The sequence below is a fragment of the Culex quinquefasciatus genome, chromosome 2, assembly GCF_015732765.1.
Source record: "Culex quinquefasciatus strain JHB chromosome 2, VPISU_Cqui_1.0_pri_paternal, whole genome shotgun sequence".
NCBI classification, from domain to species: Eukaryota; Metazoa; Arthropoda; class Insecta; order Diptera; family Culicidae; genus Culex; species Culex quinquefasciatus.
Genome location: NC_051862.1, coordinates 96,547,495 through 96,575,237, shown reverse-complemented (window position 1 = coordinate 96,575,237; position 27,743 = coordinate 96,547,495). Strand labels below are relative to the sequence as shown.

General features: G+C 39.3%; 1 protein-coding gene across 1 annotated transcript; it reads left to right on the top strand.

Annotated features, from left to right (window-relative positions):
- Nucleotides 1-1,684: 1,684 nt before the first annotated feature.
- On the top strand, nt 1,685-19,826 carry LOC6031471 (trypsin-1). Its single transcript, XM_038255212.1, has 4 exons — nt 1,685-1,864; nt 18,741-18,941; nt 19,178-19,577; nt 19,664-19,826. Exons 1-4 carry the CDS (start codon nt 1,857-1,859, stop codon nt 19,808-19,810), a joined length of 756 nt encoding a protein of 251 aa, XP_038111140.1. The 5' UTR covers nt 1,685-1,856; the 3' UTR covers nt 19,811-19,826.
- The last annotated feature ends 7,917 nt before the right edge of the window (nt 19,827-27,743 follow it).

Sequence of the window (27,743 nt, the reverse complement as noted above, 5' to 3'; positions counted from 1 at the left end):
TTTGCACATATGTTCGATAATAAGGTAGCCCTTAGTGCGAATATACTCAAAATTCTCAAAAATGTTGAGCTACAAATTTGCCGGGCATTTGAAAAACCTATCAAAGTCACCCCGGGCTATCAATGTCACCCCAGTTTACGGTATTTAAGGGTGCACAGAAACCAAGAAAGTTGTTGTCTTCTTATCCAAAAAAAAAATTAACTTTCGGAAACAATCCTGCAGCAATGTGATTATAAAAAAAGTAAATAATACATTTTTGATTGCAAGCGATTATCGTTGAGTAGAGCTTTTTTTTAAAAGATATTTCAATTGTATTTTAGTTATGTTTCTTATTTTTTGCATTAACTTATTCCTATTATCGCTACAGAATTTCTCAGTGAAACTGCGCGCTCACATGAACTAACTTAACGAACTAACTAAGCACTTTATCCGGTCACTCATGCACTACGTTCTGTTCTCATTTGAAGCTTGTGTTACCTTTATGTAGCCAGAACCACTTTCCACCACTAGCGTTAAACACACAGCTTGTGATGAAATAGTGTCGCACGTTCTTTCTTAGCTAATCCAGCGTCTCAGTACGAAGCGTACACACACAAGTCGTGATCACTTGAATAATTGCGATTACCTTTTCCTCTGGAATCTCCTCGACGCCGCTCTCGATGCTGATGATGAAACTGGTGTCGGTGAGTTTCCGTTTGAGCAGCGGCATTGCTGTTTTGTTGTGGTGCTGTTTCAAGGTGCAGATCGCGACTGACTGCGCTGAAGCTGAGCCGATCGACGACTTGCCGGCCCAAACTCCGCGTGCTTTCAACGGATCTTTTTCTTTCGAAGGCTTGCTCTCTCACGTGCACTTGGCTGGTTGGCCAGGTGAGCAGGTCTCAAGAAAAGCTTAATTTACTCCGAAATCATGCTAATAGTTGTAAATCCAATCTACGAACAAGTTTACGTTTTCGTGTTTAACATTATAACGAAAGGCCTTAAAAATAGTCTTGGCTATTTCCTACAAATTTATAGAAAACACCGAAGGCTTGATTTAAATTCTTAATGATTTTAAAAATTGTAATGTTGACTTGCGATTTTCCAGAGAATTTCTCTCTTTAGCTCCATGGCCACTGCCGATGCAGATGCAGACAGACTTTCGGGTTCGTCGTCGTAGATCGTAGTCTCCGTGTAGGTAGGGCAAGAAGGGTTACCTTCTGCATCTTGACTTCTTGCTAGACCTTACAACATTCGCCACGATCATCATCGTCATCATGCGAAGATTGCTCAATCTGTTTTGAGTCGAAGCTAAAGTGAGAAACTGAGAGAGAACTGAGTTGGAAAGAGTGCACGAAGCCGTTCACCTCGTGGATCTTTGGGCATGCTGTGTTGAATTTACCCTAAGGGCGCAGCAACAAGGGTAGCACCGTTTAAGGGTTGGCCTTCAACGTTGGTTGAAATGGCTTAAAAAATCGTAAAAAGTAATGCAAAATATGTTTAACAACGCATTATGAAAACAAAATGAACTTTTGTGTAGGCAACAATTGAACACCTAACCCTAATACAGCTACAGAAAGTTATTCACATGGGTGAATCAAAAATAATTTTAAAATCAAAATTTGTAATCCCTATTTGTTTTTTATGACTTTATTGATTAAAACCAATTTCATCCACTTACAAATAACGTAGTTCATGCCCAAGCCCCAAGCTCCGATTTCCATAGTATTTTCCATTTGTCATCTTCAGGGTCGCGTTCTCTCGTGGCAGAAAAGGCCGGCTAAAGTTGTTTCACGAGCAAGCAGCAGCAGCAGCACAGAGGAGAGCTCAGTTAATGACTCTGACGACGATGTGAGACGATCAGATCGTGGTGGTTAAGAATGAAATGGTGAGTGATCACGAATGACGTACCTTTGCGCTTGTTTAAAGTCATGTGTTAACCCTGAACTGGCCAAATTTGTAAAATTCATTTAAAACAGTTTACACTTGAGCAGTTCTCTAGGATTTCGGTCATTCGATTTTTTATGTATTTTTTAATCCGACTGAAACTTTTTTGGTGCTCTCGGTATGCCCAAAGAAGCCATTTTGCATCATTACTTTGTCCTTATAATTTTCCATACAAATTTGGCAGCTGTCCATACAAAAATGATGTATGAAAATTCAAAAATCTGTATCTTTGAAGGAAGTTTTTGATCGATTTGGTGTCTACGGCAAAGTTGTAGGTATGGATATTAGGGTGGGTACGGATTTTGAAAAGTTCTCAGATCAAGTTCTGGTGTGGTTCCCCTTGTAGGGCATACCCATAGGGACTCTCACGCCAAATTTCAGCTCATTTGGTTGAAAACTGGCTTGTCTCAAGCGGGTTCAAGTTTACATGTAAATTACTATGGGAAATTTTGAATTTTCGTTCATTTGCTCCTACAGGCATGGGGAAAACATGTAGAAACTTCTAGGATGGCCAGAAATGAGCGGAATCGTCTGGGGAACAACTTTCCCTAAGAGACCAAGTCGATTCGTTCAACCCCCATCGAGCTCAACGGCAATACATCCGGGGTTTTCGGAACCAACGGTCTTCCCCAGAAAGGCATCAAATTTTCCATAGCATGCTATGAATGCTTAATGAACACCGCGACGCCACATGTCAACAGCTACCACGCGATTGTAAAATTTTCACCATAAAATTTTTTCTTATTTGGAGGTTTAGAATACAGATTAATAGTATCAGGATCACCATAAATGATAATTCTATAGTTCAAAAAGTAATAAAAAGTATTTTTTTTATAGGCAATGCTAGTCCACGTGGTAGCTGTTTGACAGCCGTAGCCGTTGAGCTCGATGGGGGTTGAACGAATCGACCTGGTCTCTTAGGGAAAGTTGTTCTCCAGACAATTCCGCTCATTTCTGGCCATCCTAGAAGTTTCTACATGTTGTCCCCATGCCTGTAGGAGCGAATGAACGAAAATTCAAAATTTCCCACAGTAATTTACATGTAAACTTAAACCCGCTTGAGACAAGCCAGTTTTCAACCAAATGAGCTGAAATTTGGCGTGAGAGCCCCTATGGGTATGCCCTACAAGGGGAACCACACCAGAACTTGATCTGAGAACTTTTCAAAATCCGTACCCACCCTAATGGATATGGACTACACTGAAAAAAAATTATACACGGTTTAAAAAAATTTGGTGATTTTAAACTTACCTCAAAACTTGATTTGCAAAAAAAACTCTATTTTTATTTTTTTAGAGGACATCAAATGCTAATTTTTCAGAAATTTCCAGGTCGCGCAAAAAATGTTTGACCGAGTTATAATTTTTTTAATTAACACTGATTTTTTCAAAAAATCGAAATATTGGTAGCAAAAATGTTTCAACTTCATTTTTCGATGTAAAATCAAATTTGCAATCAAAAGTGCTTCAGTGAAATTTTGATAAAGTGCACCGTTTTCAAGTTAAAGCCATTTTTAAATAACTTTTTTGAAAATAGTCGCAGTTTTTCATTTTTTTAAATTAGTGCACATGTTTAACCACCTTTGAAAAAATATTTTCGGAAAGCTGAGAGAATTCTCTATATTTTGCTTTATTGAACTTTGTTGAAACGACCCTTAGTTGTTGAGATATTGCCATGTGTTTATAAACAGGAAAATTGATGTTTTTCTAAGTCTCACCCAAACAAACCACCGTTTTCTAATGTTGATATCTCAGCAACTAATGGTCCGATTTACAGTGTTAAAATATGAAACATCCATGAAATTTTCCGATCTTTTCGAAAACAATATTTTTAAAGTTTTTAAACCAAGACTGATATTTTAAGAGGGCGTAATATTGAATATTTGGCACTTTTGAAATGTTAATCGCCTCTAGACGGATTTCGATGACTTCGATCTAAAAAATCACCAAAAATCAAATTTTCAACCAATTTTTGATCTCCAAAAAGCATTGGAAAGAAGAGCTCTTAAAACTTAAGAAAATTTTAGGGTTGGAAGTTTAACTTGTTTTAATGAATTTGCCAATGTTTTTAAAAATGTCATTTTTTAGAGGTCAGCTTTGGCTGTGTTTTTGCAGTATTTTTGTAGTATCCCAGACTATGCCTCTACGCTTTTTTATATGATTTGGTGCCATTCTATAGCAGAAAAGGTAAAAAAGCAAAAAATATAAAAAAGTGACTTAAAAACATGAAAAAGATAGGCAAAATGTAATGATAGGAGGTGGTAGAATAGGCCAAATTCAACCGAAAACAAACACCACCAACTTGCAAGAACTGCAAACAAACATTGACACAGTTACTTACTTTTGCCTAAGACATCGAATTAAGGGGTATCCCTAATGTCGTCCTTATGTCACCCTAATGGTCCACAATCTGAAATTCATCTAAATAAGAACCTCCAAGGGCGTATTTTATTAAGAAAAGGGAGATTGGTCTAAAATTCTACACAGCAAAAAATCCGATGGTAAAATCGCATGCTAAAGCATGCACATCACCTTCGTCAAAATAAACACTTAATATTACACACTGCATGTACATTTTTTGCAAAAACAAAAAAAAAGTTGCAACCGACGAGATTCAGACCCAGTACCAACAGTGAGGACTGGCGCCTTAGCCCACTCGGCCATCAGACCGATGAAACGCTGTAAGGATAAACGCATATAGGAGCTTGACATTTCGGTCAAGTAGGTTTCCCATACTGATGGGCTACATGTTTTAGGGTGTAAAATTACATAAAATTGCATAAAATAATGCAATATTTATTTTACACCCAGGCCTTTTACACGCAGCTGGATAACTACTTTTTTAGCTGTATACTAAAAATGCTAAGTGATTTATAGGTGACGCTTATGAATGTAATTCAGAATCTCGTGTAAAAAAAAACAACCCATGCCGGTAAAAACATAAACAAATATTTTCAAAATTTTGAAATTAAAAGGTCGTTTTTCAGCTTGATTGGGGAGCGGTCGTGGCTGATTGGTTACGGTGTTCGCTTTGTAAGCGAATGGTTCTGGGTTCGATTCCCATCTGCTCCCAATGAGAAAGTTAAGAACACATAAATTTGAAATGATGAATATGAACGAAAAATCAAAGTCGCTACCGTCCTTTGGATTGGTAAGCAAAAATGCTAACCACTAGGCCATGACGACTTGGTGAGCTTGGACTGGAATTAGGAATACTGTTACAGAGAGCGAGTTGTGGCGCTATAACCACGGCAAATAGTGTCCAGGGCATTCGTGGAAATACAATGTCCCATCCCAGAGGGTCACGGAGTACCAAACCTTCTTAGCATGGTGCTCCCAACGAATACAACCAAATCACGGAGCGTATGGTGGTGGGTCCCCACGCTTCTTCCTCCCCTGTCGATTCAGAATTGTGTTGTTGTTCGAACACTCAGTGCTCAAACTCAACCCAATTACGAGTAATCTCTGCGATACGGCTTCACACAGTAGGCCTGGCCGCTTTAACGCTTGTGATGTTTCAATGCATGGTGCATTACAAACGTTAATAAATGACAATAAGAGTGCTAGGCGTCATCTAACCTAAGGCACTCTCCAGGATCCCTTCGAAAGATTGGCTGCGCTAGGGTCTGATTAGATTAGATTAGATTAGATTAGATTAAAAGGTCGTTTTTCAGCTTGATTGCTCCAGAGTTAAAATCACAATGAATCATATCGTTCCTCACTTAGCATATTGCACTATCGTAAATTATTTAGTCACCCTTCGCTGCACACTTGTTACAGAGTTGCAGGGAAACAGGAAACAATAAAAGCGCACAGAATAGTTCCTTGGAGGTGTGATAGTAAACTCCATCAGAATGCCGCAATGAAGCTATTTCCGCTCGTAGTGTAGGTACCTACTAGCCATCCCGTGCGTATACGAACAGGAAACGGTATTAAATTTTCCCTCGCCCGGCAATGAATCATTTTCACTGCACGCATCGCTCGGACGACGAGTATAGTTTTTCCCTGCTGCACCGGCTGTGGAAAACCCAGCTGATGATCGGCTTATGACCACCGGGTGCTGTATTGCCCTTTGTCCAGAGCCTGCGTGCTCCGGGCTGGTGCTGTAACTATGTTCTTCCCATTACTGGACTTGACACGCCTGGGAAACTTATCAGTGTCGTGCAGGGTTCCAGGCGAAGGATGTCAAGAGGGTGTATTTAGATTTTGGACGAAAACTTTTCATAACTAAAATATATTAGATCCTTAATTTTGAAGAATGCTGCTATAATTGAAATGTGTTTTATGCAAACCCGTTTGAAACACGTTTAGAGAATCGCTGTAGTCCTTCAGATAGCATTTTGTCAAGCACACGAAAATTATAAAGTGTTTTTAGCTGAGCGCAGCTTGGAGTGAACAAAGTTTGCACTTTGTGTAAGGAATGTAATTAAGTCTTAAATAAAAAAATCCCTTTTGATGATGGTGATGGGTAATTCTTCGCCAACTCACACAGCAGTTGCCCCGACGCCTCTTCGATTTGCGTGAAACTTTGTCCTAAGGGGTAACTATTGTCCCTGATCACGAATCCGAGGTCCGTTTTTTGATATCTCGTGACGGAGGGGCGGTACGACCCCTTTCATTTTTGAACATGCGAAAAAAGAGGTGTTTTTCAATCATTTGCAGCCTGAATCGGTGATGAGATAGAAATTTGGTGTCAAAGGGACTTTTATGTAAAATTAGACGCCCGATTTGATGGCGTACTCAGAATTCCGAATAAAACGTATTTTTCATCGAAAAAAATACCAAAAAAAGTTTTATAAATTCTCCCTTTTTCCGTTACTCGACTGTAAACAATTTTGGAACATGTCATTTTATGGGAAATTTAATGTACTTTTCGAGTCTACATTGACCCAGAAGGATCATTTTTTCATTTAGAACAAATTTTTCATTTTAAAATTTCATGTTTTTTCTAACAGGGTTATTTTTTAGAGTGTAACAATGTTCTAGAAAGTCGTAGAACAGACAATTACAAAAATTTTGATATATAGACATAAGGGGTTTGCTTATAAACATCACGAGTTATCTCGATTTTACGAAAAAAAAGTTTTGAATACACTGATACACTCAGCTCCACAAAATGCTACGTCATATCCTTCAACCGGAAACAAAGTCGAGAATTGTTCACATTTGATTACCATCTCGGTTCTCACGTGCTGGAACGCCTAGAAGTTGTCAAGGATTTGGGTGTACTTCTTGACCTGAAATTGGATTTTTACCTGCAACTATCTTCCGTAATTGACAAAGCCAACCGGCAACTTGGTTTTATGTTCAAGGCTGCCCGTGCCCAAGAATTTGACGATCCGTTATGTCTTAGGACATTGCACTGTGCTCTTGTGAGATCGCACCTTGAGACGCCAGCAGTTGTCTGGGCAGCCTATCACCAGAATTGGATCGATCGCATTGAACGTGTGCAAAGTAAATTCGTCTGGTTTGCTCTGGGACGCCTCCCGTGGAATAATCCTGCTTAGCTACCAAGCTACAAAACTCGGTGCAACCTGCTTGGAATAGAGACGCTCCAAAACCTGCGAACAATCTCAAGGGCTGTATTCGCTGCGAAAGTTATTACCTCTGAAATCGACTCCCCTAATCTTCTTTTCCAGTTAAATGCCAGAGTGCAGCCAAGAAATCTACGCCCAACCCCTGGATTACTCTCACGCCCATTGTACGGTTTATGCGGAAAACTCCCCTATTCGTACGCTGGCCACAGCTTTCAACGAGTTCTACCATCTGTTCGACTTCCACGAACCTGTGAGCCGATTTTTGGAAAGACTTCGAACTGAATTTCGAGATCGTTCTCGTTCATCTCGTCCAGCTGAAAACCGGCAACAACGTGCATCAAGGACAAGAAGATCTAGCCGTTAAATCATGTTTTGTTTAAATTTATGTTTTGGTAAACTTCTTATTAGTTTTAAGCAATGCTTGAAAAGGGATCTATCACTGAACAGGACTGCTCGATATTGGATAGAACTTTCTGTCAGCGATCATTTCCCAAAACGATATTTGATCGCAACACACAACGCCTATCATGACCGTCATTGCTTGGCGACGGTCGATGAACGTAAACACGAAGACGAAACGAACGAAAAATGAGCACCACTCAAGCAGCCGCCTGAACGAGACAACGTGCTCTTTCTCTTTCTCTCGTTTTTGTCTCTCTCTCTCTTCCTAGTGTATGCTGCGTGGTGACAGAAATCATATGCTAGCTATCATTGGAGAGATGTTCGGAATATCGGTAGAATGTCAAACGACCGCTCTTTAGGCGATTTTTCTCCTAGAGGGAAGTCAATGATTGTGTGAGTGACTTTACGTAGCACTCATTCCTTTGTGTGTGAAACGAACGAAAGCAGAATGTAAAAATCAGGTTGCCGTGGTGAATACGATTGGAGTGTTCTGTCAGCTATCACAAATAAAGTCGAAATTTCGCAAGCCCTGAGTTTTAAGTAACCAAACTTCATTGGGACCACCGGGTCAAAAGATTTCAAATTAACAAACAAATCATTAAAAAAAATCACAGTTTTCCCTTACGGGGTGCATGTTACCCCCTCTCCCCCTAACTATTTGAAAAACGGGTTAATAGAGATAGTAGTTTTCTGGATTAATTATGAAATAACTGAACACATTTTGTGGTACTGAGTCTAATCTATCCGAAACCTAAAAAAAAATCAAAGTTTGAAAAGAAATCAGGACTAAACAGCTGTCTTAATTCACCCAATTGATTTTTTTTTTGAGCAAAATGGCACATTGGTACAACCATAAAGTGGAATTTAAAATCAAATTTAAGACGATTTTTATGTGAGTGTATCATTTATTTCAAATTAACTTGGCTATCATTAGGGATAATTTTGACATTAGCGTCAGCGAACTACATTTTTATTTTCCTAACGAAACTGAAACGTAGTGAATTTGATGCAAATCCGTTCTATCATGTCTCTGCTTTCGCGGTTGTCTGACCTCAGTACAGCTCAGTATTTGAAGTGAAAAATGTCCTACATGTTCGCAACAAGGAAATTGGGCATCATGATTGACCACCTCTCTCCCAGTTCAATGGGCACGTTTCAATTTAATTATCAGTATCTGATTCTCCTCTGCACCGTCGTATCAATTCTTCAAGGTAACTAAATGGGACCTAGAAATACTAATCAAGCCCAAATGAATGCATTCCGATAAACAAAACGCAGACGGTTTTTATCATTTGTGCTTTTGTCATTGTTAAGGCTCTGCAATTGTGGCGAAAAAAGGCGGCGGAACGTATCGCATTATCAACGGGACGCGGTCGTCCATCAAGGAGTTTCCGTTTCTGGTGTCGGTCCAGAAGTTTGAGTCGATTCTTCCGTCCCACATATGTGGAGGAGCATTTATTAGCTCGGACTGGATCCTGACGGCGGCTCACTGCCTAAAGTAAGTTTGAAATAGTAGGTTATGCAACAAGTTGCAAAAAGAAGATTTTTTTCAGCACGAGCTGTACATTCAATGAATTACAACAAGTGTTACAACCTAAAAACTTAGCTTGAAACTAATTTTGTTTCATCGCATGACCAGAAACCGATTACCAATGCACGTATTGATCCGTGCTGAGTCATCGTATCACGACCAAGGAGGGACGCTTCTGCCGGTTAGTCAACTTATTATGCACCAGGAATTCAGAACCGAGGTGGATGATTATGATTACGGGTTAATTAAATTATCTAAGACTTTCCGCCGTGCGGTTCCGGTAAACCTAAAAAAAGGCCCGCGACGGTTCCGATCGGGCGAACTTTGCACGGTCATGGGTTGGGGCCGAACTGCAAGTACAAGTCTCAGCAAACAAATTCAGAAAGCTACAGTTCCAATCGTATCCAACAAGATCTGCCAGGACACTTTCCTCGAAACAGGGGACGAGTTCACTAGCCGGATGTTGTGCGCCGGTTACCAGAAAGGAGGAACGGATGCGTGTGAGGTACGGTACAAGTGTGGCATCAATTTGGGACCAATTGTTGATTTGATTCGTAGTCAAACTGATTAATTCTCATTTTGTTTCCCTCCCATAGGGAGACTCCGGGGGACCACTCGTTTGCCGCCGGATGTTGACCGGAATTAGTTCCTGGGGATTGGGATGTGCCGAAGCCGATTACTATGGAGTGTATAGTGATGTAACGCCGATACGTGCTTGGATACGGAACCACACGGGAGTTTGAGAGCTAAACTTGGAACAGAAATTCTAAACAGCCAATCGCAAAAGCATATGATAGCTAACGACAATAATTTTAAACAATTCACCCTCGGATTGGGCAGTAAAATTTTACGGATTTGAAAACTCCGATCAATATTTGCATTTCAAACAAATCAACAATTCTTGAGAAAGTCCTATTTTTACCTTCCTCACTTTACTGAGGAAGGGCTATAAAATCACTCGAAAAATGAACTTTTAATTAGACCTCCTAGACATACCTTCATTTGTACACCCAAAACTGGCAGCGCTAGTCCGAGAGGATGATGGTCTCGAGTCGAGAGAATAGTGGTACCATTCACGGACGCAGAGAACACAGCTCGAGATGGGCGATAGAACTATTCTCTCGAGGTTCATTTGCAAAAAAAGTTCATCCGTCAAACAAAAAACCAAAAGTGTCGACAACGGGAATCGAACCAGAGACCTTTGATAAACCAATCCAATGACTTAGCTGCCTCGGCCACCACAGCTTGGTGACCAAGGAGAAGTCAGAAGTCGATGTATGACACTTGTTGGAGATTTATTGATTCAACTAACGAATGAACCCATTTGTTATGATGGTGTGAGTTGGTACCATTATTCTATCGATGTTGGCACTGAGCCCTCAATAAATTTTGAGAGAACGATTATCTCGACTCTGAATTTTGGGTGTACATATCGACTCAGAATCACCAGCTGAGAAAATGTCTGTGTGTTTGACTGTATGTAGACATGTGGACCGAATCAATGTCACTGGAATATCTCGTCACTCGTTGAACCGATTTGACCGTATTGATCTCATTCGATTTATCTTGGAGTCCCATAAGTCCATATTTAAATTTATAAGATTTAGTAAAGTACATCAATAGTTATGCTTAAAAAACTGCTGCATATAAATTTCACCATTTGCAAAAAGGGTGGTTTTTGCATGAAAATCTACCATATCATATATTTCCAGAAAGGTTCTGAAATTACCTTTCTTGCGGATTCATAATTTTCAAGATGTGACTTACCTGCTAAAAAATACAAGCAGTTTAAAAAAATGGTCTCAATTTACATAACCTCAATCTATTTCCCCACGGGTTTTTTAATATTTTTTTCCTTCCTCACCTTACTGGAGAAAGGCTATAAAATCACTCGAAAAATTAACTTCTTAATTCACTTCTTAATTCACGTACACATATCGACTCAGAATCAAATTCTGAACAAAACAATTCTGTTTTTGGGTGTGTAGTAGGGTGTTTCAACCAAGCAAAAAAGTTCTCAGATTACGGCAAACCGAGATTCCTCTTGTAGAGGATACCCATAGGGACTCTCATGCCAAATATCAGCCCATTTGGTTGAGAATTGGCCTGTCCCCAGCGGTTCAAAGTTTACATGGAAATTACTATGGGATTTTTGTACATTTTCTTAAACCGGGACAACATGGATTCACTCGGAATTAAGACAGGTGTGTCCAATGAACACATTCCATAAGTATGCTATGACGACTTGGTTAAAACCACGATGTCACATGTCAGACGGCGAACATGTGGCAGAGCTCGGAACATCCTTCAAAGTAATAAAATTATAATTATTGATGTTCCAGTAAGAATTTCAACTATTCTTAATAACGTAGCATGATAATTTTGTAATAATAATGCAATCGATGCCTCTCGACGTGTTTACCGTCTGGTATTTGACTTCACGGTTTACACCAAGCCGTCATAGCATACTAAGGACAATGCGTACTTTTGAAGGGTGAATCGTTGATTCTGGAGACACCGGACGTCGATCCAATGCGCACCTTGGGGACAGAAGGAACAACCCTAATTCCTTATGGAATGTGTTCATTGGACCATCCCCTACACACCTGTTTTTATTCCGAGTGTGTTCATGTTGTCTGTTGGAACGGTTTAATTTCCATGTAAACTTTGAACCGCCAATTCTCAACCAAATGGGCTGATATTTGGCATGAGAGTCCCTATGGGTATCCTCTACAAGAGGAACCTCGGTTTACCGTAATCTGAGAACTTTTTTGTTTGGTTGAAACATCCTAGTGTGTAGTGATGTTGGTCTGTGCACCGAAAAATATGCACTTGATCATCTCAGCACTGTCTGAACCGATTTTAATCGTTTTGGTCGCATTCGATTCGTCTTGGAGTGGCCAAAGACAACAGACGTAGCAGCTAGAACAAAATAATTTGAAAATCTTGTGTAAAACCATGGCGGGTGATACACTAACGCCATCTCGTAGTCTATTGCCACTTGTAAGAATAAGCCTGAATGTAGACTGCAGTGCACCACAGTTTCCGCAGGAGCCGTATTCTGATTTTCACCAACTTGATTTTGATGCTACTAAGTTTTTTAAATAAATTTAATTTTATGCTCTGAAACTAATCTGCGGCGATTCTCAAAATAATTACTTTCAACATTTCAAAACTATTTTTGATCTACACATCAATTTTCTCGACGAAAAGAGGCATGAAACTTTTGATGAGTGTGGTACCTGAGTACGGCCCTGACACCAATGTCAGTGGGAGTGATTGAGTACAGCCCTGAGCGAAGAGCGGTAAGCTGTCATGTGAGGTTGAGGACAGGGTTTAGGGAAGTAAACATCAACAGAGTCAGTCTGATCTGGAGTAGCGTGGAGAGTGTTGATTAGAGCACCACAATGGCGACGAGGAAAATTGATTCTGAGTGATTTGTGATTTTTTGTTTAAAGGAAAAAGTAGAAAAATGTGGAAAAAGTGACCAAACATGGTTTTTCGTTGGGTGAAGGGGCAAGGCTCCGTTGTCCTCCGCCTATACCCAAGGCTTGGAATCCGGATTGAAAAGTTAAGTGTGATAAAAGAACGGTTCCAAGCAGAAGAAAAGCCGATGACGGGTGAAGGGAAGCCCGAAATGGATACAGCTGCATTCTCAGTGGTTTTTGACGATTCCTTGGACTGTTGTGAGTGTTGTAGGTGGTAATTCGTTGCCTTTGGTACGGGTAGTTTGCGTTATTATTCCAAATGAAAAGAGCGTCTGGAAAATGGAGATCTATGGGATCTTTTTGATGAGAGTTCGTAGATGACACGGAATGAGTTTGCTCTTCTTGTAAACAAATACAGGGAAAGAAGAAGTTTTCCGTTTGCATGATACGAAAATCATAATGTTTGAACGGAGTCCCGTAAACAGTGATCAGTCTCAAGGGTGATTGGAACTTGGTGGTCACGAAAGATTCAAAAAACCACAGAAGGACTGAAGGATCAGTCTCAAAGGAGACTTTAAAAAAGTGTCTCAAGGAAGACAAGGATCAGTCTCAAAGGAGACTTTAAAAAAGTGTCTCAAGGAAGACAAGGATCAGTCTCAAAGGAGACTTTAAAAAAGTGTCTCAAGGAAGACAAGGATCAGTCTCAAAGGAGACTTTAAAAAAGTGTCTCAAGGAAGACAAGGATCAGTCTCAAAGGAGACTTTAAAAAAGTGTCTCAAGGAAGAGAAGGAACCAGTCTCAAAGAAGATTTAAAAAAAAAAAGAGTTTCAATGGAGACAAAGAATCAGTCTCAAAGGATACTTTAGAAAATAATCTAAATGGAGACAATCTACAAGTCTCAAAGGAGACTTGTCTCAAGTGAGATTTTAGAAATGATTCTCCAGGGAGCAAGGTTGAAAAAAAAATCTTTTCTAGCGAATAGCGTTTTCAAAAAAAAAAAAAAAACAAAAAACAAACAATCTAAAACAAAATAGTAACGGGAAGTTCTTAAATCCACGTTATTTAGACGATTAGATTGAGAACTTCAGAGGGTTGGTTTCTCAAAACACATAAAGTAAAGAAAAATAGTCTGAAGACAAAGTTGAGGGAAACAGACTGCTGCTTGAAAACCATTTTTGATCGCTTTGTTTGATCTTAGTGAAAAAAGGGGAATTGACAAGACAACATTTTACCATGGATAGACTATGGTCCTCTTGGAGCAAGCTGTCAAGAGGGGCCGCGATGTTATGTTTTCAAAAATGTTTTGGGGATCCATTTTGAACCTTTGGTGGACGGACAAAGTACTGGTAAAAGTAGGCTTTGTCGCTGTGAACAGTAGTATCAACAATAGGGCTTAGTTATAGGACCCAAAATTCGTTAAAAGAATAATCAAACGCTAAAACAAATTGAATAAATTGCAAATTCAAATATCGAATGTTCGATTCCCGTACAGGCATGATAGAGTTTTTGTTAAACTGGTATGCGGAAGGTTCGAAAACTATAATGATTCCCTTAGTGTCGACTGCGGTTTTAAAAAACTACTGTTTGATTCAAATCATGTTTAAAGTGAAATTACTATCTTAAATAAAACAGTTTCAAGACCATTTGATGATAAAAACGTCAACTGTATAGATTGTCAAGGTCAAACAGACTGGTAAATCGATGCTGAGAACTACTTTTTGAGCTTTTCCACACTGCATAATTTTGCTGGTGCTAAAAAAAACAAAAACAGGGAAAATTCTCAGAGTAATAAACAAAAATCTAGTAGACAGCAATGCAGGGCAATGATTAGACCAAACATAATCAAAATTTGAAATAATTAGAAAAGCATTCGGTCGAACTAATGGAAGTCAAATTAGAGCAGTTCGGTAGAGTGTGATCCTTCACTGTTAGATTTTATTTGAAATGAAATTAAAATGAAACCAGAAATTAAAAAAAAAGGTTAAAAAAATTACATAATAAAAACGCACCTCATTAGCAAAAATAGGAAAAATGAAGAGTTTATAAAATTTCGAACAATATCATGATTTTGCCCAAGAATAGAAAATTTAAGAGATAAACTAAATAAAGCTATAATGAACTAAAGAACAGAAAGAGCTCTTGAAACCAAATTAACTTAGATGCAAGCAGATAGGGAAACAGCATCCAATTCCATCGTTCCTCTAATGTTGGCATGTCAGCATTTTGACGATCAATTACAGCTCATAAAAAGGGTTTTCAACTGAAACCGAGTGGTAAATAGCGAAATAGAAAAGTGAGCAAGCAAGTTTCTATCAAAAGTTTTACAAAAAAATTGTTAAAATAGTGAAAGTCATCAAATTGGATAAAGTTGGAAGCGGGTGCTTAACCTGCCAAACATATGAGAATTTCCCCTAGTTTTATAATGAGTTGATGTTCAAATTCAGAGCAATAGTAACAAAACGGGGAGGGAAAGCCGGTAAAGCTGGGCATTTAAACTTTGGCTACGGATGCGAATTTTGTAATGGAAGGCCTTATTGATCAATGTCGCAGATAAGGCGTGTGCAGAATATTGGTTCGTTGAATAATAATAGAAGATTTTATGATTTGTTGAAGATCGTATAATATTTTAGAGAAATCTGGAATAACCACTTTAAAATGTTAGTACCGAACATCTCTTGGTAAGTCGACATCCACAGTCGACACCACGGTCGACACGCACGCTGCGAGAGTGTGAGTGAATGGGCTGGGTCGAGTGTGTCTGCGCAACGCGAAGTATTGGTGATGAAAGAAGAGAGCGATAATGCACGATGGAGCTCGCGACGAGGAGTGGAGAGATGCAATGTGAGAGCAATGACGTTCGTGTGCTCTCGGGGCGATCAAGCTGGGAAAAGTTCATGCATCTTGAGAGAGGTCTTCAGTCTCGTGTTTAAAGTTGAAGCGAGTGGTTAGTTTTATGCGGAGGGTGGTGGGAACATAAAACTTTAAAAAGAATTTTAATCGCGAGTTATGATGCGCCATTAGATTTAGAAAACGTTTCAAAAATTCGCTTAGGTTACCACAATCAACACAGATTTTTTTTTTTAAAAAGGAGTAAGGGCCAAGTAAGGGTAAGGGTCGACTTAGCGTTTGGTATGAGGAGGAAATTAGTGACAATGTAAACCAGGTATACCTGAAAGTTCTTACTTAAAGGCTTTTGACTCAACTGCAAATTATCATAAAAATTATCTATTATTACTAGTCTGTAAACTGTGATCCAGAAATAATAGGATAAAGCTGTAAATCTAATCTATTATAAAAAGGGAGAGATGTGGTACCTGAGTACGGCCCTGACACCAATGTCAGTGGGAGTGATTGTGTACAGCCCTGAGCGAAGAGCGGTAAGCTGTCATGTGAGGTTGAGGACAGGGTTTAGGGAAGTAAACATCAACAGAGTCAGTCTGATCTGGAGTAGCGTGGAGAGTGTTGATTAGAGCACCACAATGAGAATGAGAATACGGTCAACTACGTGCTTTTTAATGTTGTTGTTTACACTTGAGAGCAGGGCGGGAGAGTTGTCAAATCTAATCTGCGACGACAGCGCCACAAATGGCTTGCCATTCTCAAAAAACCGTTGCATGTTTTAACACAAGGTGGTGATCGAGCCAAAATGTCTGTTGTCTGTGAGGTGGCATAAGTTCCTATTGAATGTTATAAATTAAAAGTTATGCCAAAAAACGATTTGGCAAAAGTCCGGAAGAGTGTAAAAAAGGTGGTTTTTGTAAGAAAACTCGTAATAGTAAATTCGGAAAATCATCTCAAAAAGCACTACGATGAAGGATCCGGCCTACGTCGTCATCAGCCAGAACTTTTGCAATTCTCACCCTTTATTGTATCTATACAAATCTTTTTAACTTTTGAAATGCTTCACTAAATTTTATAATTTTCAATAGGTTCTTATGGGACTCCAAAACGGATCGAATAAGGCCAACCCGGCTAAAATCGGTTCAGCCGGTTCTGAGAAAATCGTGTGGAATAAAAATCATTTCTACACACATTCTCACAAAAATTTGCTCAGAAAATCGTTCTGAGTTGTTATGTAAACGTGAAGGTATATCTAGGAGCCTTCGAGTGATTTTATAGCCATTCTTCAGTGAGGAAGGCAAAAATATTACTACGACATTTTTTTTCAAAAGGTGTGTTCAACATTTCGATGCCTCTGTGCTCTCGTGTAAGGTAGAGTAGTCATCAATGAGACACGGGGAACAATGATAAAATGGCTCTCACAAGTCGTAGTTTCAATCAATCAGGCTCATATTTGGGGGAAAGGTGTATCTGCTGGATACACGTCTGCTATAATAGTGGCTTTGGTTATGGACGTTCCCTTGAAAAGTTATTCATAAATGTTTGATTCTGGGGTGTAAAAGTAAATTATGGACAAAAAATACTTTTGCGTTCGTAGGTTGCAATTTACACCAAAACTAATATTTCTTCAAATTCCTTTCGACGTTCCATAGGGATTGAGTTGGGCTACAATGTCCTTTCATTAGGTTTGACAGAAATTTAGAATATACCCAGAATCCAGGGCTGTCTCATTGTGCCTCATTCATTTTAGCCCATGGGTAACAATGAGACACTTTGATTTTTTTTTCACTAAACATTTCAAAATTCAGGCAAATCTTTCAAAACATGAATTGAAAGTGATTTTTAGCATATTTATAGAGTTTTTAACTTCAATTAACCAAACATACAAAGTTATTTGGTATAAATATATGGTGGGTCTCGTGGCGCAGGGGTAGCGGCTTCGGCTGCCGATCCCGATGATGCTATGAGACGCGGGTTCGATTCCCGCCTTATCCACTGAGCTTCTATCGGATGGTGAAGTAAAACGTCGGTCCCGGTTTCTCCTGTCTCGTCAGAGGCGCTGGAGCAGAAATCCCACGTTAGAGGAAGGCCATGCCCCGGGGGGCGTAGTGCCAATAGTTTCGTTTTCATATGGATTTTACAAAATTTAAATTCATTTTAGTATAACTTTTGCTAATTAAAGTTTCATGTTAGATAAAAATTGCTCTAAAATGTTCAAGGCAAGTCACCTGTAATGTAACAATACAAAAATATGATGTTTACTAGAAAAGTACTGATTTTCGTAGAGTGTCTCATTGTTCCCCAGCTGTCTCATTGTTCCTGCCAAGTGCGTCTACAATGAGACAGTTGAATAACTCTGGCTGTAGATGTCGGATCGATCTCATATTTTGGTCAATGTAAAAACACACTAAAAAAACTCATTAAAACATAGTAAAAAAACTAGAAAAATCGTTGAAAGTTGAAAATGATGACTACCCTACCCTACTAAGCTTGCTGGTTTCCCTATCTAGTTACCAAAAGAGAGCACAGAGGCATCGATTTTTTGTTTGTTGAAAAAAAATAAACGACCGAACCTCTTTTTTGCGCGCATGCAATATTTTGGGCACACAATTATACTTTTTGGAAGCCTCATTGAAAAAATTCCACACCTGGTATCACAATTCCATATTTTTGCTCAACTTTCGCCACTATCATTAGGGATAATTTCGATATTAACATTGACGAACAACCTTGTTCTGTTTGAATGAAGCTAAAATTTGGTAAACATCCATGCCATGAGCCAGCTTCGCGGTTGGTTAAACTCAGTACTAGCTCAGTGTTTGATGTGAAGAATATCCTACATGTTAGTAACGTAAATGTGAGCTACGCGTTTCAGAACCGGCATCATGATTAACCACCCCTCTCCCAGTTCAATGGGCACGTTTCAATTTAATTATCAGTATCTGACGCTGCTGTGCACCGTCGTATCGATTCTGCAAGGTAACTAATCTGGAATTGAAACTACTAATCCAGCGCAAACGAATCCATTCCGGATGGATGCAGACGGTGCGTAACATTCGTACTTTTGTATTTCGCAAAGCTTAGCCGTCGTGGCACAAAGCCGCCAGCAGCCGAAAGGTGGTGGCGGGACGTATCGCATTATCAACGGGACCCAGTCAGCCATCACCGAGTTTCCGTATCTGGTGTCGATCCAGCGGAGGACGAGCATATCCAAGGATCACATCTGTGGCGGAGCATTCATCAACTCGGACTGGATCCTGACGGCGGCCCACTGCCTGGCGTAAGATCTAAAGTTATTGTGCACCCAAACGAAAGACCTCGGACATCGAGTGCCAATTACGGAACCAAAATGTTTGATTGACAGCTATTCTGAATATGATCAGAATTGCAATTCAACCTAAAAGTTAACGTTTGAATCAGAGGATTTGGCTATCTTCGTTCGGGTGGTGGTAATTGAATTAAACTCTCAACCCTCAACTAATATTGTTTACAACTTTTCATCACATGGCATGTCAGCGATGAAACACCAGAGACCGTAATTATCCGTGCCGAGACATCGTTCCACGAGCGCGGTGGGACACTGCTGAGGGTCGGTCAACTGGTCGTACACGAAAAGTTCAACGGCAGCGCCAGCAAGGACTACGACTACGGGTTAATTAAATTGCGTAAAACTTTCCGCCGAGCCGTTCCGGCAAAGCTAAAGAATGGTCCACGGCGGTTCCGGCCGGGTGAGCGCTGCACGGTCATGGGTTGGGGCCAAACTGCCACTACAAGTATCAGCAAACGAGTTCTGAAAGCTACAGTACCAATTGTGGCCCAGCGTATCTGTCAAACAGCGTACCAGGACACGGAGGACGAGGTCACCAGCCGGATGTTGTGCGCAGGCTATCCGAACGGAGGAACCGATGCGTGTGAGGTTCGTGTGGGGCATCAATTTGGGACCGATTGTTTATTTGATTCGTCGTCAAACTGATTATCTCTCATTTTGTCCCTTCGCAATAGGGTGACTCTGGAGGACCACTTGTTTGCCGCCGGAAGTTGACTGGAATCATTTCCTGGGCCGAGGGATGTGCTGAATCGAATTACTATGGCGTGTATAGTTATGTGACGCCGATGCGGGCCTGGATACGGAACTACACTGGGGTGTGAGAGCTGGAATCGGGACGAGCCGTTATTGTAGATGGGCAATTGCTAACAAATTTGATTCCCCCGTTACTTCGCTTACGGATATAAAGTGTGTTACGTTTAAAATTAGTTTTAGCCATTTTATACTTTGAACAAATCAGATCGTAATCCGCTTTTCGAAGTATTTTACTTTGTCTAAAATGAAAGAATGTGAAATTGATTGTTGAATAATTCCTATTTTAGGACTCTGGGTCAAATATGAGCAAAATCAGTCAACATTTACCAATTGATATTCAAGGGTGAAGTTTGTATTAGAAAAATCGGAAAAATATAAAAAAAATCTCATTTTTCATACGATTTTGTCTGCAAGTAGCGCTACTTTCATCCAAATATTCTCAAAAGTGAGATTCTCATTTGATAGGTATTGTTCTACAACTTTTTCAAACAATCCATAGCTGTAAAACTCGATCCTAAAACAGTTATTAGCGATTGAAAAAATGTCATTTTTGTGTGAAAAATCCAGCATTTACAAAGCGGATTCAGTGGCAGTTTTTAACTCAACACTAAACACTAGGCTACGTTACCCGCCAAAATTTAAACATATGCTTAAAATAACCTAAAATCCCGTTTCCGCTAGTGAAGCAGGGGGTAATCTTATCTGGGCACCCTACTGGTCAGCAGTTGGACTCACAATCCAAAGGTCGTCAGTTTGAATCCTGGGGTGGATGGGAGATTAGGTGCAAAAAGAGGTTTGGATTGCCTTCGGAGGTGATTATTAAGGTTATTTTTTTGTGTGCTATTGTGTCGCTGTTCGTATGAGGTGAGTGATTGTGGTAATCGAATAGCATCATTGGTGCGCTGGAAGTGGGGACGCGAAGTCGTAATTATTCAGATTATTTTTTTTGTGCGCTTTTTGGTCGCTATTAGTAGGGTAAATTCCCGTATGTTTGGCAGGTTAGGCATTCGCTCCTAATTCGATCCAATTTGCTGATTTTCACTATTTAAACAACTAATTTTGCAAAACTTTTTATAGAAACTTGCTTGCTTACTTGCTCTTATTGAGCTATTCATCACTCGATTTCAGTTGAAAACGCTTTTAATTAGCTGTTAACGCACATAAGAGCGTCTGTTGCTTGGGTTGTGGCATAATCGGATCTGGACAGAACTGAAACTCGCGGGTTAACTAGTGCACAGTAATTTGTAATCAAAACTTTATTGCTCTCGGTATCTGTCGGTTTATTGAACTGTACTGGACGGTAAATAGACAAGTAAACTGTAACTTTCTACATCTTGAGCTGTATTTCAGAACAGGACGGTTCTGTTCTGTCTGATCTGTTCTGTACTGTGTTTCGCGAAGCAATGGCCACTTCTAGAGAAGATTCTTGTGACCAAAGCTGGTAGTTCTAGCGGGAAATTCTATAACAATGTCAAGAACTCATTTGGAGATGCTTAGAATTATTCTGTAGTACTAGATCTAACTGAACTGATACAAATCTACAATCTGAACCTTTTGCATGCGCAAACATTAGCTTTAATTGAATGTCAAAGTTCTGACCTGCCAACATTAGAGGCACGCTGGAATTAGATGCTGTTTAGATGAGTGCATAATTTGCAAAGGGAGCGCGTGGTCGTAAAAAATATTCGGAGTGAAAAGTGATTTTTTGTGTGTGCCTTTTGTCGTGTTTTTATGTGTGCTATTTCTAGAGGGTAACGAGCGGGAATTCCCGGGAAATCGATTATTTTTGGACCTCTCGATTCCCGGGAAATTTGGTCGAGACTTCCGGGAAATTTTAAAATTATGAATATCGAAGCAAAATTATAATTCGATGTTCAAGTTTGAATAAACCAATGCATCCCTTAATATTCTTTTATTCAGAAAGTGTAAATTTTAACTTATCAAACACCTATACATACTTATAAATTCACCTAAATGCACTGTTATTATAACTGTTATTGTTTCTATTTATTCAGCAATTCCATTTGAAAAGAGCCTAAACCAAAAAAAAAGTTCTCCGATCGGGCTCAAAATTTTTCTGGGGGTTCCTTGGCCAAAATAATTAGACCCGTATTTTTTTGTTTGGCCATTAGGGTGGCCTACATCGTGCTAGGGTGGTTAAAAAATGGCAATTTTCGTCATTTTCGCAAAAACCACTTTTTCTAAAAATCATATCTCCGCGCCATTTCATCCGATTTTAGCTGTCTTAGACGCAAAAGAAAGGTGATGAGTTTGGCTATTTGGGAAAAATAGTAAAAAGTTCCAAAAATCTAGCTTAACTATTGAAAAAGTCGTATGAAAACTTAAAATGGCGTTTTGACCGTGTCTGGACCAAAGAGCCTATGTCTGAAAATATTTTTATCGGATTCCTCGGAAAATTTCACATAACATATCAAAAATTGGCGATGTCGAACCGTACGTTTCCGAGATATGATTTTTTGAAAAAAAAACTGCGTTTTTCGACGCGCCACGCGCAAAAACGGAAAAAGGACGAAATCGGCAAAAAATCAACTTTTTCCACTAAAACTGCGATAACTTTAAAATTTCAGCGATGACCTATAGATGTTATGGTACCAAAAGTTGCGTCTCTCAATTACGAAAATTTTGGTACCGTACGGTTCGACATCGCCAATTTTTTGATATGTTATGTGAAATTTTCCGAGGAATCCGATAAAAATATTTTCAGACATAGGCTCTTTGGTCCAGACACGGTCAAAACGCCATTTTAAGTTTTCATACGACTTTTTCAATAGTTAAGCTAGATTTTTGGAACTTTTTACTATTTTTCCCAAATAGCCAAACTCATCACCTTTCTTTGCGTCTAAGACAGCTAAAATCGGATGAAATGGCGCGGAGATATGATTTTAGAAAAAGTGGTTTTGCGAAAATGACGAAAATTGCCATTTTTGAACCACCCTAGCACGATGTAGGCCACCCTAATGGCCAAACAAAAAAATACGGGTCTAATTATTTTGGCCAAGGAACCCCCAGAAAAATTTTGAGCCCGATCGGAGAACTTTTTTTTTGGTTTAGGCTCTTTTCAAATGGAATTGCTGTATTATTTCTAAGAGGGAAAAGACTTTTCGAAATAAGTATAATTTCCATATCCTCTCTCAAGCATAGCAATTCTCATGATCTAGTTTTTTTTCTTTCAATTGGGTACTAAAGCCCTATGTAAATTTTTATGTACATTAATAAAAAACACAATTAAAAACTATTTCTGATCACTTTTTTCATTTTAATGCAAACAAATTATTGACAAGGCCACATTTTTTCGATCAACTATGGTTCCCTTGGAACGAGCTGTCAAGAAGGACCTTTTATGTCATGAAGGGTTGCGAAGTTAATTTTTAAAATTTTTAAAAATTGAACTAAAAATCTATTTTTAATCCTTTGAGGTCGTTTAAAAGGTCATTATACTCAGAAAAAGAAGCTTTATCGTTGGGAACAATTATATCACAAATTTAAGCTTAATTTTAGGACTAAATTCTAAGTTAGTAAATTTTGCTGTATCAAGGTAATTTTCTTTATCGATGACAATAAGTCATTTTGTGTTTCCAATTAATCTCTTTTTAACACTGAAACGCCCAACGCATGCCCAACTTACACGGACGCCCAAGCCTCCCAAAAAAAAGCTTCAACTCGATGGTTTTCGGGAATTATTCAACCAATCGGGACGATGTTTCCAGTGATTTGTAAGAATGTCTAGATGATCCTAAAATTTTACAAAACTTGATTTGAACAAATCTGCGACCGAAAACATCGTTCCACCTTTTTTCAAAACGACTGCCTCCGCGGATTTTTGACGATTTTTTTTACACGCAAAAAAAAGTTGAAACGATGTTTTTGATCGCAGAATCATCTAGACATCCTAACAAATCACTGGAAAGAAGAATCATCCTGATTGGTTGAGTTATGTCTGAGAACCATTGAGTTGAAATTACCGTTCTAACTTTTTTGGAGCCTGGCGCGTTGGAATGTTAAATCACATTAAAAAAAACTCTAGCAATCTTTGTAAAGTTAATGTCCCCAACATGTGAATATTTGGGTTTCCTGATAACTATTTCTTTAATGAATATTTACAGTTGACATTAAAAAGAATAAAAAATTAAAAAAAAAAATGTTTTGAGTCTTTATTTATCATATTGTGCGAATAAGGATTCGCTGACTTTTCAATCCACAGTCACAAAAGCTCAAAAAACGATCTTATATTTGCAGATTTAGAATAAAAAAAATAGGTAGACAGTTCCCGAAAATAATGAGATTCTAATAAACGTTTCATTGAATAAGTACGAATTAATTGTAACTGAATTCATTGAAAAGAAAAACATTTATTACTTTTCTTTATAAATTATTGGCTTTATTGGCAAAGTTAAAAAAATCTCCAGGGTCCCGGGAAATTACCAAATTCAACTCTAGATTCCCGGGAAATTGAAAATCTCGAGAATCGTCACCCTCTAGCTATTTCTTGCTAGCAATGATAATATCAGTCCTTCCTTTATTATCGTTGATCGGAGGGCACGCCGCCGGTTGAGTTTGTCGTAGTAATTGTGTTCCAAAGTAACAGGGTGTTCATTGTGTTTCCTACTTCAGTCGATTGCGGGCGGCGAGGCCACGCTCTTGCCTCACTGAATTATTTGTGTCTTGAGCGTCATTTTCGTTGAGTAATTGGTGTTTTTTTTGTGCTGTTGATCGGAAGGCACAGCGTCGGGTAAATTGTGTTTAATTTTTTCGAATAAGGTTTTATTTTATATGGTGAAAAAGCCATTTCTATATAATGATCGAAAGACGCACTGACATTTTGGATCGTCGAGTTAATAGTGGAACAAAATTATTTTGTGTGAGTGATTTTGTATGTTAACCAGAAAGACCTTCCCATAGCTTCATTGCTCGGAAGGCTCGGAGACGGGTCTGTTATGAAAGTCCTCCCCATAGCGTCGTAGCTCGGGAGGCATCGAAAAACCAATACCTTATCCTACTAACCCAAAAAAATAATAATCACGTGATGCTTGAAGGAGATGCTGTGGATTCAATGGTCTCAAGCGGTATCAACAAGTATATAGCGAAAAACTATGTGCTTGATGAGTCTGCAACTTCAACTATCGGACTAACATTCCTCCCTTTCGTTGAACTGCAAGCTTCTTAGGAGGGCGCCGGTATTGACTAATAAAGTAGGGATCTTCAGAGGTTAAACAGTGAACGGATGGTTGGCTCCCACTGATCATTTTTGATTCATTGTTTAACTTCAGCTGATCTGTTAATAACGGAGTAGCAGCTCATTGGCAGTCAACCATGCTCATGCTCAAAAGAGGTTTGGATTGCTTTTAGACACCTAGTTTCTAGTAGAAATCTTATTTTATTGCTTTTTTGTTTGCGAAAATGATAACTTTCTCTTTGATCTTACCCGCTAAGCTTTTCCAACTATCAGAACTCGAGTAAAATAAAATATGAAGTGCTAAGCACCCGCACTATTGCCCTTCTTCGCGTTGAAGAGCACTTTTCTGGAGAATTCGCTCGTACGCTGCAACTTTTTTTTCTTTCACTTTGTTCCGCTGCAGTTGCTCCAGTCGTCGTCGTCGTCACCGTCCTCCCGAACATCGCAGTGTGCCGTGCCGATTGCATACAGGCAGGAGGATTTTCATTTAATAAAACTCACCAAACCTCGTTAGACGGGCAATTTTACATTTTTCTCACCAAAACACTTTTCAAGCTCCGTTGTGCCTCTTTTGTCGAATCACTGGTCTGGGAGATGGTAAGAGAGAGAGAGAGAGAGAGAGAGAGAGAGAGAGAAAAAAAGCTCACCATCGAAGCAACCGCATGGTGTTGGATGGAGCTTAGCGTGTCCCAAAAAAACACGAAGTCGAGGAATTCAATGTGCTCAGTTCTCAAATGATAGAAAATCATGTTAGAAACAACTCTCTCATACATGAAAACTTCCGGAAAAATCGTTTACCACGTTCCCTGGGCATTTTTTTGAAAATAGTCAGTTTTTTCGACAATTTCACAAAATCTGCTTAGAAAAAATGGAAAATTTTAAAATTTCAAATAGCCTATACCATTAAATGATGGTCTGTGGTCCAATAAACAAGTTAATGTATCGATTTGGCCTTTTAAAACCTTGTTTTCACTTTCCGGTAACTTTTATGTCGAAAAATACGAGTTTTTGCTTTACTTTTTTCAATCTTTTCCTCGGTATTGAACACAAAAATTTCCTCATATGTGAGAATACATGCATCTTGTAGAAAATTTTCCGCCGAAGATTTTCGTCTAAGCAACTTTGAAGTTTCATCAACTCTGAGCTGAGATATTCCAGTTTTTGTGAAGAAAGAATATTGAATATTTGAAAATGTTGATATTAATCATCATTGGCATACAATATTAAGGATAATTTAAGCCTAATTTGAAGTGCGGCTGTATCGCATCTGTTTTTAAACATGATTAGTTCATCCTACAATACTAAGGGCCACCTGGTGTTGTTTTCTCATGGCACACTACGTGCTAAATCAATGAATTACTTTTAGCAAATAACTCATATTTAGAGCATTTTGCATTTAAACCAATCGATGCACGTTTGCTGTGTTTCCATGGATACAAATAAACAAATAACAAATATAAGGTTCAATTGTATGCATTTCCGTGATGTGAACCACAACGTAACGTTTACACTCCCTTCTTATAACTCCTGTTGATAAATCCGATGTTTAGGTAAATTAAAAATATCACTAATATTTGGAATTTATTCTATAGGGATCCATCCATTAATCACGTAGACATTTTTTTTTAATCTCAGCTCCCTCCCCTTCTCATGGTCAATTGTCCATAAAAAAACTTTTTTGGATGGAGCGTGGACAATTGCCAACCCCGTACAATCGAACCATATATTTCGATGCCTCTGTGCTCTTGTACTAAGCTTACTGGTGTAGAGTTATGAGTTATTTCCATGAGTAGCACTTACACATAAAATGAGTAAACCAAGTTCTGCGTGTAAGCGGAGAGATCTGTCAGACGAATGAACATACAGGAGCGAGAGAGTCAATGTCAAACGGCAGTTGAGATTGGATTGCAGCACGGAGCAGACGTGATGGCTGGAGGAAGATTCTACAATTGGCGCAGCCGGTACGATATAAATTTGATTGTCGTTGTATTTTTTTTTGCTGTTGCGATTGGTAAGTCGGTGGATGACCTGGAAATGTTTTGATCCGGGTGAAGAGGAGGAACATAGCAGTGACGCAAAGGGTGAGGATAGCGAGGCCGATTGAAGCGAAGTTTGATAAGCAATTTGAAGTTTGTTTTTATTGTCGTTGTTTTGTTATTTGAGAGTAAACAAAAGAGCGGGACCGGTTGAAGCCCGAAGCGCCACGTAAACAAAAGAGCGGGACCGGTTGAAGCCCGAAGCGCCACGTAAACAAAAGAGCGGGACCGGTTGAAGCCCGAAGCGCCACGTAAACAAAAGAGCGGGACCGGTTGAAGCCCGAAGCGCCACGTAAATAAAAGAGTGGGACCGGTTGAAGCCCGAAGCGCCACGTAATTAAAGGAGTGGAACCGGATGAAGGCCGAAGCGCCACGTTACCGGTTGAAGGAGGTGTCCGGTTGAGTGACGAATTTCTTATGGGAGAACTGTCATTTCTACCACTCGAATCCGGTGCTCCATTCAGAGAGATAGGAGCGAGACAGACACAATGGAGAATGATGCAATACATATGTTGTTGAAGCTGTTGGAGAGGCTGAAGAGAGGATCTGTTGAGTACGTCGACTCTGATTGGGATTACAAACAGGCAAGTGGATGGATTGAGTGAATTGTGACCGAGGGCTTCATATCTATGAATGAGAGTAGTGAGAGAGGAAAATGCTTGTATTTTCTTACAAACAGTGCGAGAGCTTTGAAAGCTCGACACCATTTGAGAAGACAAGCTGGAACAGAGATCAAGATATGTTTTTACACATGATTGAAGTGTTCCGACT

Coding starts and splice junctions, on each gene's coding strand:
- LOC6031471 (XM_038255212.1), top strand. Junction 18,942..19,177: donor ACGGCGGCCCACTGCCTGGC/GTAAGATCTAAA, acceptor ATGGCATGTCAG/CGATGAAACACCAGAGACCG. Junction 19,578..19,663: donor GAGGAACCGATGCGTGTGAG/GTTCGTGTGGGG, acceptor CCTTCGCAATAG/GGTGACTCTGGAGGACCACT.